Source organism: Peromyscus californicus, unplaced genomic scaffold, assembly GCF_007827085.1.
Source record: "Peromyscus californicus insignis strain IS unplaced genomic scaffold, ASM782708v3 Scaffold_13__1_contigs__length_99412109, whole genome shotgun sequence".
In the NCBI taxonomy this organism is placed as follows: Eukaryota; Metazoa; Chordata; class Mammalia; order Rodentia; family Cricetidae; genus Peromyscus; species Peromyscus californicus.
Window position 1 is genome coordinate 56,779,683 of NW_026294424.1, and position 20,175 is coordinate 56,799,857.

Sequence of the window (20,175 nt, forward strand, 5' to 3'; positions counted from 1 at the left end):
CGGGGGGACCAGACACAGCATTATGAGATTAAAATCAAAACAAAACCTGCATAAATACCATAGAGCTCAGCCATGTTGGCCTTCTTCTCCTGGATATTGGGCTTGCCCTTCAATGAGGCTTATATATCTATTGGAGAAAACTGATTTTTCCTTCACAATCAGTAAGCAACTGGTGATAGCTTCTGGGGTTAGGGATCAAGGTCATGTCCACTTCCTCTCTCAGCACTGGGGTCCCATCTGCCTTCGACTTGTCCAGGCCCTGTGTGTGCTGCCGCAGTCTCTTGTGAGTTCGTGTGTGCACCAGCCCTGTTGTGTCCAGCGGGCCTTCTTTCCTTGACATCATCCATCCCTACTGACCCTTACCTGTTTGGGGCCTCCCCTTTCACAGAGTTCTCTGAGCCCTGAGGGGAGGGATTGGATGAAGACATCCCATTTAGAACTGAGTATTCCAAGGTTTCCTACTCCTTGCACATTGTCCCATTGTGGGTCTCTGTATTTGTACCATCTACTGCAGGAGGAAGCTTCTCTGGTTGGTGATGGCTAAGTGAGACACTGATCTGTGAATATAGCAGAATGTGTTTATGAGTCATTATGTTGTTACATACCTTCATCAGAACAGTACTATTTGGTTTTCCCTTAGGTCCCTGGCCTATCTAGTCTCAGATTCTTGGCCACCCAAGCAGTGTCCAGCATGAGTTCTATCTCATGGTATGGGCTTTAAATCCAATTAGATGGTGGCTGGTTACTCCCCCAGCTTCTGAGCCACTGTTACACCAGTCTATCTTGCAGGTAGGTTGCCACTGTAGATTACGGGTTTATTGTTGGGTTTGTGTTTATCTTTCTCCTGTGGTCTCATGCAGAGTACCCTCTAGTACCAAGAACACTAGTCAGTAGAGCTAAAGGCTCTAGATAGGCAGTGGGTCAACTTCTCTGTGTTCAATGAGATGTATAAGTGCTATCTTCAGTAATGGGGACTTACTGTCAATTTGTGGAGAGCAACCAATAGTCTTGGCAATGGCTTGGGTCATTGTGGGTTTCCATGGGTCTCCTTTGGCCAACAACTCAATTATATGTAACACATTCCCTGGCAATGGAAATTTCATTTGGTGGCGAAAAATGTCTCAGTAGAGCTTTGTCTCTCTGGTTATTTGGTGATTCCATTTAGATTCTGTAGCACGAGTCTTAAAAGGTCGTCTTAATGAAAATAAACCTGGAGCCAGGTACTGGGGTCAACACTGGAAGATCAGAGAAGCAGAACAAGCCACAGCCACCTCGCCTTGCCAATTCCTCAGCTGATCCTGTTTCCTAAGACTGGAAGCCTCTGATTCCTCATCCAAATGAATCTCAGCTGAACTGCTGCTCAAAAGCCTAAAAGCTTAACCAGGCCTGGATCCTTGCCCTCAGCCTTAGATTCCTTTCTGCTTCCTGCCATCACTTCCTGGGATTAAAGGCTCTTGTTACCATGCCTGGCTGTTTCCAGTGTGGCTTTGAACTCACAGAGATCCAGACAGATCTCTGTCTCTGGAATGCTAGGATTAAAGGCGTGTTTGCCACCACTTTCTGGCCTCTATATTCTAGTGGCTGTTCTGTTCTCTGACCCCTGTAGCTAGAGTTTTCCTGCCTGGCCCACAGTCAGGGCAAATCTCTCTCACCTGCTAGTCCCACAGCTGCTCAGACCCGACCAAGTAAACATAGAGACTCCCTGCCAGAATAACCAATAAAAGCTGAGAGTCCCCCTCAGAGGAGGAAGCTGGGCTGCAAAGAAGACTCTCAGATGAGCAAACCTGCAAAGCAGCCTCTGATACCAGACCAGATTCCTGGAAGAAGCAGAAACTAGCCTAGCTGCCTAGAAGTTTGGACCAAGTGAGGCGCCTGGAAAAAGACACTCTCACCTGTTCAGCTGCCTGCAGGCTGTCCAGTGTTCTCCAGGTTCTCAGCTTTGTGAGTTGTCACCCACTCTGGGGTGGGCTTTGTTGATACAGTGAACTGTAGTTGGAAGTTGAGCAACATCCCACAGCAGTGAATAGAAACTTTAAAAGTCTTAACAGAAACTTCAAAATGGGAAAGAACCAGGTGTATTTCAAGAACATATAATGAGTCCTTCTTTGAGGCTTGAGTGGGAGCTGTGGAAACTTCATACTGAAATCAACTGAGGAACTATGATGGAGTGATTTGGATTCCTCATTTGGGTCACATGAATATCTAATTCATCAGGAGGGTGTGATGGACTTTATGACATAGAGAACATGTGCAGTTAAAGATTTACTCAGAGAGACAGTATGTAATGCATAGTAAACAAATCCCAGGTTTCTAGTTCATAACTAAATTTGATTTTATAGGAATTTAATTGTAGATGAATAATTAATAACAAGCCACTGAAAAAGTTTAACCAGGAGAGTAAAATGGTAAAATTTTGTTTGTAGTGTCATTATAATAGATGGAAATATATGGAAATAGATTCAGGAGATGAGTTACTATCAGTAAATCAAAGAGACAGTTAAGTAATTCATGATGAGATGGTGATGTTGATAAGAAGAGAAGAAAGACACAGAGGTTTAGGGATGGAGTCAACTGGACTTGTGGATATGGGTGGAGCTAGGAAACAGAAGTACAGTGGTGAAGAGAGGAAGCTGTGGGAAGGGGCTTTTGGCAACTGGTGTGACCTGTTGTCTTACGACCATTGCAGTGTATTAGTGACTTACTTTGGAAGTGTTATTCAGATTTGCATTTATTTCTATTCTTCTTAATACAGACCCATTAGAACTGTTTTTCCCTTGAGGACCTGTGATCAGTGCCTTTTTCTACTCACGGCCAGCTTTCATATAACTGGAAAGTATGGACTTTCTCAAAAACCAATGACTTTTATCATTATTACTAAGACTCTTCAATAGGCAGTGGGTATCCATGGGTCATCTTGGCATAGAAAGCCCTTCACAGCTCCCATCCTTTTACCCCTACAACCTTTTTTTGATACCTTGCCCTGAGTAACATCTTTAGTTCCGTTTCTCTGACTCATTATAATCATGACTACTTCAGGGTCTCTTAACATAAATTCTTATATCAGTAATGACCCTTGCACTTGGCTCTGTTGTTACCTCCTTAGAGAAACCTTTACATTTACTAAACAAAAATGAAGAAATTTGGTTATAGGTGCTGAACAGTCACTGTAACCAATGTATTTGCACATTTACTAATGTATGGTCCACTGCAGTTTTTATTTATATAGAGTAATTAGTACTATTAATTTTTATACTCTGCTAGCAATTTGATAAAACATTTATCCATGTTAAATGATTTTCTGAAAAAGTACATTGTTGAAGATATAGAATGACAGAGAAATTTTCCCCTCAGGAGAAGTAGTGCATCAAGTTTAGTAGTACAATAGACCAGATTGGTCTGACTTCAGCATCAGCCACCTTGACCATGACACCCTATTTCACCTTGTGTGACTAAGTTTATTGGAGCTAGAGGACCTCATTTAATTTAATATTCTCTCCTCAGATGCTTTCAATAACATTTTGCTGAATTCACTGATTAACAAATGAATGCATACTAATAGCATTCATGAACAATTGAAGTGTGTCTTAATAACTGACAAAACTTTAACCTGTTTTCTACTCAGCTAACAATTAGAAAAAGCCTCTCATGACAGGAAAGCCTTGATTATTGCTGGGGTTTCTTAGACTGTATAAGACCTAGAACTATGTTTGTGAATGTCCAGACCTTTCAGGTAACTTTTATCTCACTGATATTGTTAGAAAGTCTATTCCTAGCTATAAGCCCACTAAAGACAAAACAAACAGGAACTCAAAGATCATTTAGAATAACCTAGAAATAGTTATTCTCAGAATTTAGTCACCGTGGTGGGTCTTCTGACAAAATCTATTAGGAGTATAATCTTGAAGTGGAGCCATCAAAACAAAGTTGTTGAGAGTAATGGCTTCTCTCTTCATTTTCTTGAGCAGCTTTATAAAAATAAATACCAGTTTCCATGTAGTTGCATTTGTGGGTCAAAGAGATTTGCTTTTTGCAGGAGCAACTTGGAATTCTGAGTAGTTTAAAAAACTCATATTAATAAGCATGAATATTTATGTAGTTCTGGTACGTGTGGAGTGTTTCATTAACTCATGCAGCGTATCTTTTGCTTTTCTCATTTGTTCGAGAGTAACAATTGAGAAACCCTGAAGCCAGTGTTATCAATTTAAGACTCATATTGTTCTATTTCAGACTGACTAATGATGTTTTTTGATTGTCTTTAAATACTCCACATGTGTTTTCTGAACTGTTCAGATTTCTCCTCACTTTACAAACGCAGCCATTGGTAGAGGCATCTCTTCCTATCTGCCAACTTCCTTAAATTCCTTGAGTTTTTCCTGAATTGATCCATCCTCTTACCAGGGCTTGAAAGCTGTCTCCTTTTGTGACTAGATTTATTGAGGCAAAAGGGGACATTCATTTTTTTCTTATTGATGAAAGCATAGTCAGATTAATGCCTTGAAAAGAATGAAATTATTTTTCAATTTCAAACAATGGTAAAACCAATGAAGAAGCAATTGTAAAGCCTACTGCATAGAAATAAGCATAGGCTTAAAGCAAAGAATAAGCTGAGCTGGGCAAGCGAAGATGCCTGGTTCTTCCACACCAGCAGCACCTGTTTTCATTTCCAAACTTAAGTGTTCAATTTATTTCCTTGTGAGATCTGTCTAGATTAAAAGGAAAAGATTGCTCTGAACTCTCGATATTTTGTTCCTTAATGACCATACTTCTCCTTAGGTTCATGCTGCCCTGAAGCCCCTCCATGGGATGGCACTCCCTTTCATTTTGAGTGCAGACCATCTCTTTCTAGGCCGTCAGGGAAGTTCTATGCTGATTATAGAGTTCACAGAATGTCTATATGACAACAACCATAAGATATCAGCCCACCCATGCTGGTGTCTTTTAATTTCTTTGTTTAAAAATCTTGGTGTGTGCCAGTGTGTAAACACATACATGTGTACCAAAATAGAGAAAATACAGAAGGAACTTTAGTGAACACTTCTTCCATCATTTTTATGCCCAGATTTGATGATATTACTTCTTCTTATAGGAAAATTTTAAAGCAAATAAATATGACATACCATTTCATCTACAAATAATTACTTGCAAATATATTTCTAAAGAGTGAAGACAAAAAAAATTGATCACAATACAATTACTGCCTCCATAATGAGCTCCAGCAAGCTTATGTTTAGTATTCAATGACTAACTCAGTTTTTTTCCCTTTTCTTTTCATTTGTAAGAGACAGGGTCCTAATAGGATCCAACCACAGAGTTTGGCTTCTGCCACCCTCTTTTGAAGTCTTTTCCTTCCCCTGAGAAGAGAATGAGCAATTTTATTTATTTATCTATTTATCTTTATTGAAAATAGATTCATCTCCCATACAATACATCCTGGCCACAGTTTCCCCTCCCTCTCGTTCTCCCAGCTCTTCTCCATCTCCCCTGTACCCCAGAAGCACTCCCCTTCCATTTCACTTCAGAAAAGAGCAGGCCTCTAAGACACAAAAACCAACCCCTTTTGTTGAAACTCAGCTTTGGAACAGAGTCTTGGATGGTGGTTAATCTGTTCACCTGGACATTCTCAGCTCCTATAACAGAAGCAGCCTTCCATAATCACATTGGTTTTAAAGGCTTAGTCGCTTATGAACATGCTGGTAAGATTTTTCTGCTCTATTTTAATAGTGACACAGTTCTTAATCTGCCAGGCAGACATTGCAGCCATCCCTCTACCCACCTGGATCTGGCTTTCTCTGATTTAGAAGAGTCTAGTTCCCATGATGACTCCTCACCCCCATGGCATTAAAATGTTTTCTTTAGAGCTTGGGAAGACACAAATACTTTCCAAACATATTTACCCTGAGTGATGTAATTCCCAGAAAATAAAAAAGGATGCTTTTTTTTTTTTTTTTTTTTTACACAATGTCCTCAATTTTTGGAGTTGCTGGTAGTGTTTTCATTTATTTCTTAAATTAATACATAAATTACCTTTAAATAAAAAATAGATTCACATGGTGAGGCAGTTGTTCTCTTTTTAGTCCCTTTCTCTGATCTTGTGAATAGAACTCAGGCTGGTGTTAATGTTTCTACCACTTGCAAAACTCCCATATTAGCTAAGAATTGCTCTCAGGTTCAGAAATCTTGGCTAGCAACAGAATTTAGCAATGCTGTTTTGTTTTAATTGCACTTATTTTTAGAGTTTCTCTTTGTTTATATAAATGAACTTCCTTTTAAGTAGGCAACAAGTAGTAATCTTTTAAAAATAAATAAGTAATTACTGGTAATATTTTGAGCACTTTGTTGAACATTATGCCATGATTTAAAGGAACATGATATAATTCAGTGCCTCCTTTCAATGTCACTGGGAAATAGGTGCTATTATTCTTGCTTGTTAAGTGAGGAAAGAGGAAAAGGGGAATATTTTGCTTACAACTAAATGAATACTAGGGCCAGGAGTCGGGCTCTTTACCATCTCATAATACCTCAAAGACCAGAGAAGCAAAGTTGGCATATATGAATAGAGCATTCGGTAGAACTAGAGTAACTAAATACAAAGTTATATGTTATATTCATTTTATATGCAAGTTTAAGCTTACAGTTATAAATATGGGCTATGATTTTCTTATAGATATTAGCTTGAATGCTATGTCTGTCATTTTGAATGTATATTTTTGGCCAAATTGTTTTCTTTCTTTAAATCTGTCCTATTCATTTGTAAAATATACATAATAATGACTTCATGGGATACACACAAAACTGCATTTTGCTGCAAAGATTACAGGATATACCCTTTTAGAGTAATTGCTAGTACATGATTACTAATCAAATCATTGGCTAATGTTGCTATCAGAGAACATCATAAGCCCCTAAATTAGAGTTTTAAAGAGACCTAGGTTTTAAATCGAATTTTGCAATATCCTAGCCATGTTGCCTTGGTGAATTTACATTTGTGAAATAGGCATGATAATTAGTCAAACTATTGTTTTATCTTTGGAATGAAATAATGTCGTATAGCATAGAATGAGACAATACAGAGATAAACTCTTACTTGATTGACAGTTATGATGAACCTATATAGAAGAATTTATGCTAGTATTAATTTTATAACAGATTACTTATTTGATTAATAGTCTATCTGTGGGAGCCCGTTCTCGGGTTCCTCGTGGCTTTACCCAGCAGGTCCACATAGAGGATGATCAGGACCATGGGCCTGAGTGCAGGTGTCTGAGATGGTCTGCACTTGGCTGTGCTGGGGGAGGAGGTCTTTTGCTCCACCCCTTGGCGTCTCCATAAAAACCCTGGGGCAGAGACAGTCCGGCCCACTGGAAAAGGTTCCAGGCCCTCTCGAGGTTATCCTTTATTTTCTATCTGTTTATCTCCGCATTATTCTCTGCAATAAATCCTTCTATCTAATATTTCCTTCTGCTCACACTCAAGAAAACTCTGGGAGACTGTGGGGTTGGTGGGTAAACGCCCCACATCTATCTAGCTTGCCTATAATAAGAAATCATTAAGAAATCAACATGAAACATGTGTTATAAAACTAAGAAAATAGTTTACAACTATGTTGCTATAAATGCACTCAAATGTAAGTGATAACTATTATTGAAGAATTTTCCACACAAAACAAGTAAATTATAGTAAGCAGTTGTATTATTTACTTTTCTATTGCTGTGATAAAACACTATGAGCAATGAAACTTATAAAATAAAATGTCTAATTGGGCTTACACTTTCAAAGGGTTAAAGTTAATGATGGAAGAGCAAAGACATGAAGGCATGCAGCTAGAGTGGTAGCAGAGAGCTCACATCTCACTCCACAGCAGAAGGTAGAGAGAGCACACTGGGAATGGTGGAAAGCTTTTGAAGCTTTACAACTGCCTGGTGCCCAGTGACACCTCCTCCAACAAGATCACACTTCCTAGTCCTCCCCAAACAGCAACAGTGGGAAACAAGTATTCAAATATACAAGCTTATGGAGGCCATTCTCATTCAAATTACCGCAATGAATACCAGAACCTGCTTATGGTGTTTTAAATACTTATAAAAACCCATGCTAGAGATATGCAGACAAATACTAATTAGATACATTTTGATCCATTACTTAAATAAACTTGTGTGAATTTTAATAACAAAACAAATAACCTGGTTACCAGAAAAATCTGTGGCAAGTTGGTTGAAGTGTGAGGAGTGTGGGGTAGAACAAGATGAAGAAGTTGTTACCATAAGATGTTATAATAAGTACCTGCAAAATTTTCAGGATTAAGTGCCCCAAGATACATGTTAAAAACGTTATGACAGTTCTTATTTTTTGGTAGTGTGATTGTACTATTTAGTCATTCTGCTATATGGCATCAATGTGTACAGATACTCAAAAGAGCAGGGAATCTCCATCATGATTATCTAATAAAAACTGATTCTTCTCTGGAGACTCCCATAATGGAATGCAATAGAAACTAAATATGACAATGTTATCATGTATTACTTGTACATCTACCAAATTGTAACAGTATTATCATAGATGTCTTTGAAATTAATTTACCACTTAAACTATAATTTGAAACACACTATTGCTCTATATCTCAAAGATATAGTTTTATTTCATTGTTTATACTTAACCACTTAAGATATGTGCAAAATAGTCTAAATGATGTAGCTTCCCCGAGTTTTTCTCTTTTAAAGCATTCTTTTCAGTTTTACCAGTTACTGTGGTAGACCCTGGGCTTGGGTCACCTCATCATCTTTGCTGTGTTCTCAACTATGACCCCCATTCAGTCATTTAGGCTGGGAGGGTGGGATGATGACATGATGTCACCAAGCAAATCACCCTAAAGCCAGCCCACAATGGCTCTTTCTTTCTCTGCACTGTTTTGCCCTTTATTCTCACCCATGTGTTTCTATAGTGACGTTGGCTTGGCTAGTGAATGCACCATCATAAGCTCCCTGAGAGCACATTACAATGGGTTTGAGTCCTAGCTGATACTGAAATGCTGAGTTTTTTTTTCCCAGACCAAAGTACTGTCAGAGATCAGATGTTCCACAATAGTTTAGTGCAGGGCTGCTGTGAGACACAGCATAGAACACTGTTTCTGAGGCTACTCTGCAATGGTAACATTGACTGAGATGAGACTTCTCTCTAACCAAGCCTCTATTTGCATCATAATTGCAAATGGAACTTTGGACACTCATCCCTTAGAATGTTAGTGCTGTAGAAACCCTTCATACATGCAAAAATGGCACCCAGTTCTTCCCAAACGTGTGATAAAAACAGGTGACTTCTACTGAGCATACATTATGTGTCAAGAACTGACCTGAGCCGTGGCGTTTAAAATGCTTTACAGTCTCTCTGTCTTAATCCCTGTTGCTATAAAGAGTACCAGTGAACAATTCTAGCTAGGGTCTATAAAACAGTACGATAACTATTATCTGTCTGCCTGCCTGCCTATCTATCTATCCATCCATCCATCTATCTATCCATATATACATATATTACAGTAAGTAGAACAGTTTGTGATTGCCGACATACAGAGATAATTAGTATAACAAGAAAGTCAAGACTGATCAAGGCTGGATCTTGGAGAGTGAAAAGACCTATAAGGGGAACATGAGAAGTGCTGGGGGGCATACTACTAGAGCACTTAATAGATACCTTTATGTCAGTTTGTTGAAAATCACACAGAAAAGCACCTGAACTCACAGATATGATCTCAGTTAAATTCTTTAGTAACTTTAATCATTCAGGAAGAGAATTATACTTAGGCAGGACAGAAATAATGGTCAGCAATGTTTGGAATCCGGACAATAGAAGCTGTAAAAGTCAATATTCATATCCAGGGGGCCTAGTCCAGTCCCATGGGGGCTCCACAGCCACTAGTCTACAGTTCATGGGCTTCCACTAGTTTGGCCGGTCATCTCTACACATCTTCCCATCATGATCTCAATGTCCCCCACCTGCAGAATCCCTCCTCTCTCTCATCATTTGGATTCCCAGAGCTCAGCCCGGGGCCTGGCCGTGGATCTCTGCATCTGCCTTCATCAGTCACTGGACAAAGGCTCTATGATGACTAGGCCCCCTGGATACGGAAGATGGTTGTTTGGCTCGAATTGTTTGGGAGGCACCCAGGCAGGGGTATCGGGATCTGTCCCTGGTGCATGGGCAGGCTTTTGGGAATCCGGTGCCTGTGGTGTGATACCTTGCTCAGCCTTGGTGTAGTGGGAAGGGGCTTGGACCTGCCTAGGCTCAGTGTGCCAGGCTCTGCTGACTCCTGTTGCTAGAGTTTTTCTGCCTGGCCCACAGTCAGGGCAAATCTCTCTCACCCGCCAGTCCCAAGCCGCTCAAACCCGATCAAGTAAACACAGACATTTATATTGGTTTCAAACTGTATGGCCGTGGCAGGCTTCTTGCTAACTGTTCTTACAGCTTAAATTAATCCATTTCTATTAATCTGTACCTTGCCACGTGGCTTGTGGCTTACCGGTACTTTACATCTTCCTTATCCTGATGGCGGCTGGCAGTGTCTCCCACTCCAGCTTCCTGTTCTCTCAATTTTCCTCTCTGTTAGTCCCGCCTATACTTCCTGCCTGGCCACTGCCAATCAGTGATTTATTCATTGACCAATCAGCAACACATTTGACATACAGACCATCCCACAGCAGACTCCCCATGAGAGACCTTGATTTGGGGGATGTGGGGATGTGGGGTGGCTTGGGAGAGAGGGCTGGGGGATGGGAGGAGGGAGGAGGGAGGATCTGTGGGTGGTATGTAGAGTGAGTAGAAATTTCTTAACGAAAAATGAAAAAAATTAAAACTAACTTTTTATTCATGGATATTATAGGAAGATTCAAAGATTTTTTAATCACATATTTAATATGTATATAATATATATGGTGTGTGTGTGTGCATGAGAGAGAGAGACAGACAGACAGAGAGACAGAGAGAGAAAAAATATTCATATTGCTTCAAGCCTAAGTGGTGTTTTGGGTTTCAGTTCTTTTTAGTGACATTTTATGAGAAGGGGTTCATAAATAGCAGTGTAAATATGTAACACCTGTACCTACCCAAGTTATTTATAGCTCATGTTGATATCCTTAAGAGGGTTATAGTGAGAAAAAAAACCTGCCATATAAGTCTTACTGGTCTCTTTTGAAAGAGGGTAGTGTATTGAGGAAAAAGTTTTAAAAGATTAGAACCATGTTTTGATTTATTCAACAGTATTCATATACCATGAAAGTTGAAATTGACGAAGAAATTGTATTCAACATGCCACAATGTACTAGTTACCATACAAAAAGACTACTAATAAAAATAACAAGCCTTCCTTTAGCAGATGGCTGAGGTAACAGAATGGCGCCATCCGAGTAAAAAAAAAAGAGAGAAAAGAGAAAGGAGAGAAGCAGAGCTGTTTCTGGACAGGAAGACACAGGGAGCCTTCTAGGGACACTGGGACCATTAGAAAGAAAGACTGCATGAGGGCATGCAGAGTCTCTTGACTTGGGGGCAGTTCTGGACACAGACAGCTTCAAAGGCAAAGCTCCAGGCAAAATAGCATACAAACAAGAACTGTGCCCCAGTAAAAACCATGCAGAAAATGGATGGGGTAGTAAGCACAGGGCAGGGAAAACCAGGCAAGGAAAGGTGGCATTAAAAATCCCTTATGATTTCAGGACTGACCACTTGGTATACACACAAGTAATATTATACATACGGAGAAGGTTATATTTAGGAATATATATTTTTATAAGTATGCAAATACAATAACTATTAATGAAAGAAGAGGTGATGAATTTGAAGGATGATGGAAAGGGGTATATAGGAGGGTTAGGATAGAAGAAATGGGAAAGAGAAATGTCATTATATTATAATCTCAAAAGTTAAAAAAAAAACAGGGCTGGAGAGATGTCTCATTGGTTAAGAGCATTGGCTGTTCTTCCAGAGGCCCTGAGTTTAATTCCCAGCAACCATGTGGTGGCTCACAACCATCCGTAATGAGATCTGATGCCCTCGTCTGGTATAAATGAAAATAAAGCATTCATATGCATAAAATAAATAAATATTAAAAAATATGCCATTTAGTTTAAAAAAAAAAAAGCCGGGCGGTGGTGTCACACGTCTTTAATCCCAGTAGTCAGGAGGCAGAGCCAGGCAGATCTCTGTGAGTTCGAGGCCAGCCTGGGCTACCAAGTGAGTTTCAGGAAAGACACAAAGCTACACAGAGAAACCCTGTCTCAAAATAAATAAATAAATAAATAAATAAATAAATAAATAAATAAATAAATAAATAAAAATCCTTTATGAGGAGACTGGATGGCACATACGTGTGAAAAACCCTCTGTATTTAAGCATCAGAAACATTGTCATGCATCAAGATGCTTTGAGATATCTCTGTGAGCAAAGAACAATTTCCTGGGAGCAGGAAAAAATTACTGATACACAAAGAAAGCAATTTGATACCTACGTAGGCTCAGTCCCTGCAATGCCCATTGTTGGGGAGACAGATTCTGTTGAACTATTTATGGAGATGACAAGATGGCTCAGTGTTTAACAACATTTGCTGCTAATAAAAAGACCACAGCTAGAAGATCCCAGCACCCACATATGCTGGTTCACAGACACCTACACCTGAAACTCTACCTTCACAGCATCTGACACAAAAGCCTGAATGGTTTCCTGCACACAGAGATGCTTACACACACATAAATATTAAAATTATAAATAGACATATTTCATATAGTTGATACATCAAAATTTATTTAGATTGAAGTGCTATAGTATAATACACCTGAACATATACTCATTTCTTAATTTCCTCGTATTGAAACTTCCTAATGTAAGTTTTATATTCTTCCATAGAACTGTGAGAAGCATTCCTGCAAGTACTCAGATTCAGTGAACTTGCTGTTTTAAGTACATAGGATGTGCCACATTTTAACATATAGTGCTTTTATCATTCTTACATCATTGCTCTGAGGCAGTTTTTTCTAATTGGGTGCTGGCAGTGTACCTCGATCTTGGTTCAACTCCAGTACACACACACCACACACAAAGAAAAAAGAAAAGGTACGTTTTCAGGAAGTTGGAAAGGTAGTAGAGAGAATTATGCCTTCTTCAGCCAATGTTCTTTAGTAATCACATCCCACATGACTGCAATGTACTGTCAAAACCCAGAAGGTGACATCGATACATGCTTGTGTATAGCCCTATGCTATCTTATAGCTTGAAGAATTGCATACCCATCATACCATCAAAGTGCAGGACTGGTTCATTATCACAAAAACCTCTTTATCCTTCTTTATAGCCATGTCTCCTTGATCCCCACCTATCAGCAATTACTAGTAATCTTTCCCATATTGAAAAAAATTATCATTTTAAGAATGTGATCTCAGAGAAACTAGAATATGTAACTTTCTAAAACAAACATTTTGCAGTTAGCATAGCACCCTATGGCACTTCTATTTAGAAACTGTTGGATGTTTCAATATTTTTTAATCCCTTTTTTGTCCTTCAATTATTTGTCTTTTATTTTTCAGTAAGTACTGTACCATAATCTGGATGTAGTGTTCACTTACTTAAGACCATCTTGTTCATTTATGGTTTTGTGTAGTTATAGATGAAACTGCAGTGAACTGTGTTCAAGATTTGTGGTACAGTTTTAATAAATGTATTTCACAGAGATTGAGGTAACAAATGCTCCAAAGAAACTTTGCTTCTCAGCCTCTAATTACATGTTGAAAACTAGACATTTTTGCTTCATGTCTTGTGCTATTTTTCACTCTTTCACATTAACTGTGTATAAACTGTTACTCAGGTAGTTTCAAAAGGAATGATTAGCTATGTGATTAGTTCTGGAAAAATAAGTTTTAAAGATACATGCATAACCATTTAACTGTTTTGTTTTGTTTTGTATCCTATATACATATCATTCACACAAACCATTGTTTGACTTTCTGTTGGGTACCAAGTCCTGAGTTGAGTGTAAAGGCCCAGTTCTGGCCCACATGTATTTTATGAAATATCATGGTTTGGGTATAGAGTTTGTGTGGTACTTTATGCTAGTTGCTTTTTAAATCATCTTCAATTTTAATTTTGTTTGGAGTTCATGCGGTTTCATTGGTGATGCTCAAGTGTGTATTACTAAGTGTAAATTTCCTGAAACATTTGGGTTGTAATTTGCTCTAACACAGGAAAACCACTGTTAAACATACACACACACACACACACACACACACACACACACACACACACACACAATCTAAGTTTGCAAGGTGTGTAGTTTGAGTCTTGCAAAGAAGGGTGAGGTTTGGGTGGAGACTGCGGCTTGTTCATTAGTGTATAATTTCCTCCATTTCCTCTGCTTCCCTTTCTCTGAGCAGCATGAAAAAGTAATCAGCCGTCCACAAAGTACCAAAAGAGTGTCTACAGACCCTCTTGGTAAGGACCCTTGACTTTGTCCTGGTCAGACTACTTTTTATTTTTATATAGTTTACATATATCTGAGTTCTTTTATATAAAAGAAGGGAGAGAGTGACACTTACTCATTGCTTGAATGCCCATCAGTGGACTTCTTTGGGAATTCATGTGTGTATAACCTAAAATAGCATTGGCAAATGTATATGTAATTAAAATTGCATTGTGATTCACAGAAATATGAGCTTGAGAAAGCATCTGGCTCAGATTGTAAGAAATTTCTCGGTTTGATAAATACACTATAGTTTTTTTTTAACTATTACAAAATTGTTCAACTCTAACTTTCATTTGTCAGTGTCTAAATATTGTCAATTTAGGCCAGCCTTAGATGTTAGTAGAGGTGTAACTGAGGTGTGTATTTCATTGAAAGAGGAGAGAGTAGGTTCCATAGTGTAATACTAAGCACTTTGAATTCTGAAACCAGAGGGAAAAAATTTGGTTGTGGTTATGCATAATTAGTTAGGTTTCATATTAATAAGTATGTAGCTACCTAACAAAGATGCAAATTTCCAGACAGAATTTGACACTTTTATTCTATTTAAGCTTTTAAATGTATTATTTAATGATGTTAAATCTATGAATTCTATCATTGGTGCTCTTCAAAGGCATCATATTATTCGCCATACTTTATCAGGTCCACCAGGAATGGTACAGAATCCTGATTAGCAGTCCTTATGGGTTAGGGCAGGAAATGCAGGTACCCCTGAACTGCATCGTAGAGAGAACAGGAATAAACTTCATTAGTATATACTTTATCAAATAAATACTTTTTAAAAGAGAGCAGGTGAAGTTCACACAGCTGAAGTGGATGAAATCCCAAAAAGTTTAACAATGTTAATTTTTAAAGAATTTTATGCTCAAATAAAAACACGATAGTTATTGTTGTCAATGACCATCAGATTGTACAGGAGCCTAGTGGTCCTCCTTATGTGTACTAGGAAGTTCCAGGTATCATCAAAGCTTCAGATGGAAGAATGACCATAGATGGAATTAAGCTTGGGTTGTTGACCTGTCCCATGACCAGCAAGACTAAGTCTGAAAGATTGAAGGATAAATGTAGACAAATTTTTAAACAGTCTTATTAAATAAGAAACACAGAGCCAAATACAGGGGTGAAAACCATAGAGATCAGAGAAATAGTGAGAGTCACCAGCTAGCCTTAGGTCACCATGCCGCTGTAGCTTCCCAAGCTAGAGCTACTTCCTGTCTAACCTGCACCTTTATTGCCTTGCTGTTCTGCCCTCTCATTGGCTCTTAGCCCAGCCACCTCACTTCCTCGTCACTTCCTGTCTGTACAGACCTCCAGGTCTCTATGGTTGGTACTGGGATTAAAGGCATGTGTCACCATGCTTGGCTGTATCCTGGAACACACAGAGACTCTGCCTGCCTTGTGATCTGGACTAAGGGTGTGTGCTACTACCACCTGACTTTTATTTATGGCTGGCTATGTCCTCTGATCTCCAGTCAAACTTTATTTATTAACATACAAATAAAATATCACCACATTTCAGCACAAATAAAATATCACCACAGATAAATTCCAAAGATCGGAGTGGAGACAAACTAGGGTACTCCAGGCTTCTGAACTCTAAAAGAGTAGTGCAAACAAAGCACTTCTCATTTTTATTAAGGCAAGCAAGAGATGGGGTGATGTTTACAGGTAGATTAAGCAAATATAAGTACACCGAGGGAATACACCTTGTTTTATGTCTTATCATCTTGGTCATGCCAAAAGAACCAAGACTATTCCTCCTAGGTGTAGATGTAACCAACCGTTTTATTAAATAAGAAACACGGAGCCAATATAGAGATCAAAGAGCTAAGAGCTAAAAACCTTACCCTTCACTGTCGCGGTGCTCCTACCTCTCTGAAAGAGACCTACTCCAAAAAAGAGACACTGTGTGTCTGTCTTTTTATAGTGTTTCTGTTCTGCCTTCTCATTGGTTGTAAACCCAACCACATGACCTCCTAGTCACTGCCTGTCTGTACAGACCTCCAGGTCTTCTATGGTTGGTATTGAGATTAAAGGCATGTGTCTCCATGCTGGCTGTATCCTTGAACACACAGAGATCTGCTTAGCTCTGCCTCCCAAGAGCTGGGATTAAAGGCGTGCACCACCACCGCCCATCTTCTGCTAAGGCTTGCTACTAGCTCTGACCCCCAGGCAACTTTATTTATTAACATACAAATCACATTTCAGTACAAATAAAATATCACCATACCTAGGCTTTTGCATTTACCATGGGGTTAATGTGGACAGATCAGGGCATTCCTCCATGACCTTGCTTTCAAGTGCATTCACTTATCATGGTTTATGCAATTCTTCCTAGAAGGGCACCTTGTGGGAAGAACATTCTGTACTCGTCCCATCCATAGTTCACAGTAAGTTCACAGCTTTGCTTCACAGGCCCCCATAGTAAGTTAACAATCAATAAACAATTAAATGTTTAAAATGCCAAATTAAGAAGCCTTAATAATAGCCAAGACTTTCAACAGATTTATAAAAAAAGGATTGACCAGATCAGATCAGATCTTAAACCCTTAGAAGTTGTGTCAAATACAAAGGCCAAAATTGATAGCAATAATATGAATGAGAACCCTAATTCCTTCCAGCAAGAAGATAGAACACTGTAGCTGTCAGCCTTGCAACACTGTGACAAAACTACCAAGGGCATCGATTTTAAAATGGAAGGGGGCCTGGAGAAATGGCTCTGTTGGTTAAGAACACTTGTTGCTTGTGCAAAGGAACTCAGTTTGGCTCCCAGCACCCACATGGAGGCTCACAACCATCTATAATTCCAGTTACAAGGAATATGATGATCACTTTTTGGCCTCTGTTAGTACTGCATGCACAACATACATACATATATACAACCAAAACACAAATACACATAAAACAAAACAAATAAATCTTTAAAATATTTGAAATATGAAAAACTTATTTGGGCTATTTCACCATGGATCTCTGCCAGTAGAGTACATTGTGGTGGAAGGATATGGCACTGGAGCCATGTTCATCTCATTTCATCAGGAAGAAAAAAAATGGAGAGAAACAGGAAGACCTCAGAAGCATAATGCTCCCCCAACAAGAAAGGCCCAAAGACCTAACTTCTCACCAGGCTCCACCTCCTAAGGGTTCTTCCATCTCCAAATAGCACCACAGGCTTAGAAACATGGGTCTTTTAAGGGGACAATATTCAAGATCCCAACTACAGCAAGAATGATCAATAGTGTGTCAACAAGGCTGGAAAGCAGAAGAAATACTTGAGATCTGTAAAGTTGAGATAGTATTTAGACACAACAGTATGTGAAATGAGCTTTGAGAAATTTGAATAATATGTAGTATTTTAGCTTACTTGGCCAAACTATCACATTAAAAACCAAAGAAGCAAACAAATGGAATGAAGGTCAAATGGCTAGAAAGAAGAAAAAGGCCAAAGGTGATAGTTTTAATTTTATAAATATGATATCTCAGTTATCTGTTCTATAGCCATATTGATGAATTCATCTCTCACAAAGAGGTGACTATTTCAGTACTATAGTAGGTCCAAGAAAAACAAACCTAAAGATTAAGCTATAGTAGATTGGGGTATGTTACATATAGGAGAGAGGTAAGTCAGCAAGAGTGTATAAATCCGTTGAGGAGAGACATAAGAAATGAAATAATTGGGGTTGACAAGATGGCTTAACAGGTAAAAGTGCTCTCCATACAGGCCTAAAGACCTGAGTTCAATCTCTGAATTCTATAGTGGGAGAGGATTGACTCCAAATCCCAAACAATATCTTCTAACCTACATATAATGGATAGCATATACACACCCACATTCTCATATGTACACCATATATATATATACACACACAAATATTAAATAAAAATGAAATTTATAAAACAATAGTTCTTTTAAAGAATTCAAGCAGACTGACACAAGAAGGATCCACTGAGTCACACTAGGGAGATGAGTTAACCAAGGGAAGAGAGAAAAGCAGGAAACCATGAACTACTACTACTATAAAAAAAAAAAAAAAACAATGACATGGTCCGTCTGTGTCATAGAAGATGCAGAATAAGAGCCAGTTGCTGTAAGTAGTAACCAAATGTCTCTAGGACAGTTTGAATATGCTTAAAAGCAGAAGAAAGGATTCATTGTCATTGGTATAGAAAAATTTAAATTGAATTTAGAACAATAACAGATTTCTAAGTTGGTCAATATCTCAAATATTATGTTTATACAATGTTGCCTAGCTGGTTACATTCAACACATTTTTCATAACTCTGGGAAGCCCAAGTACTTTGGAAAGTGTTAAGAATGCAGGATTAAGGTTGGAAACTGGGAAACAATGGAGGTAAAGAGGAAACACATTTTAAGTTGGTTCGAAGACCATCATGGATAGAGAGTTGAGCCTTTAGAGCAGCAGTGGTTCAGAGGCAGGTGGGACTCTGCATAGATGAGTGAGTGAATGGAGGTGCCTATTAGTGGTGAAGGGAAGTGCTCCCCCTCGCAGGAGCAGAGGAATTGGAGCCACGGAAGTCTAGGATGTTGAGGAAAGTAATAATGATGAGAAGTTTAGGCCACATAGGAGGAATCAATCTCATTGACTATGAAGCATAAGATTTTTCAGACTGTGAATGCATGTAGTTCAGCAGTAGAGTTAGCATTCTACAGTGTGGTAGCGTGAGTACTAACCATGGGTGGGGCCTTGGTCTTGATCTTCAGCAATGCAAAAGGAGAAAAGAAAACAAAAGAAAAGGAAGGGAAGGGAAGGGAAGGAAATGGAAAGGAAATGGAAATGGAAAGAAATGTGAGGATTGGCCCCTATTTGTTTTGGAAACACAAGACAGGACCATGGGGATTGTGGTTAGGGAAGTGAATAGTTACCAGCAAGGCTGATGATGAAGCTGCCTGATAACTTCAGAAGAAGGATGAAGGACATGGGGAGAGGAAGATCTATGAAGTGCAGTGGACATCAAAAATGAGTGCATTGCCTAATGCTAGGAGAACACTGGAAAATCAGGAAGGTTGTACCTGACCCTTCTCCTAAGTAATCTCCATAGGAAAGGGGATTCAGAGTATAATTCCTGCAGGTAGTAGAAGGTGGAAGTCTGGGCAAAGCGGGAGACAAGTGACTGTGATAGAAGGGAGTAGGGCAGAGGGACCTTTCACAGAGTGATGTCTAAATCATACGCCACAGCCACCAGTCATGACTGCAAAGTGGAATCAGAAACACAAGAGATGAACAGGTAGTTTCCAAGCTTGGAGAGGGATATGTTGAGCATACCGCACAAGCTCAAGAAGTTTGCAAATCTAAGTGGTGCAGAGGTCAATGGAAATTTTAGGGTAAGGGGCCTTCCATAGAAATGTTTCCTGGGTACCCTGGCTTTTGTTGCTTTTCCTGTGAAAATTGACTAGCTGATGTATTTATCCATCGTATTCGTACTAATAAAGATAAATATCTGTTTGTACCTGTAAAACATCTTCTAACACAGTACTTTTCAAAGAGTGGTCTGGACTCCAGTATCAGCATCTACCAAGAGTTTGTTAAAACATCAAATGCCCTCCTTACCCTAGTACTGCTCAATCATAATGAGCATGGGGCATAAAATGGGGCATTTTAACAAGTCCTTCTGGTTCCGAGGGACATTAGCATCTCTAAGCCTCTGCGGTCGCTGGTATCCTT

The 20,175-nt window shown here is 39.0% G+C and overlaps 1 protein-coding gene across 5 annotated transcripts in view; it reads left to right on the forward strand.

The window, feature by feature from the left end:
• Dthd1 (death domain containing 1) overlaps nt 1-20,175 on the forward strand; it is a 74,741-nt gene that overhangs the window by 44,163 nt on the left and 10,403 nt on the right. For 4 of the 5 annotated variants that reach the window (XM_052734968.1, XM_052734964.1, XM_052734965.1 and 1 more), the window contains one exon: nt 14,406-14,463. The exons of the other annotated variant lie outside the window; for it this stretch is intronic. In XM_052734968.1, the coding sequence (XP_052590928.1) occupies nt 14,406-14,463 (58 nt within the window). The remainder of the gene's footprint in view (nt 1-14,405; nt 14,464-20,175) is intronic. 5 annotated transcript variants of the gene reach the window in all.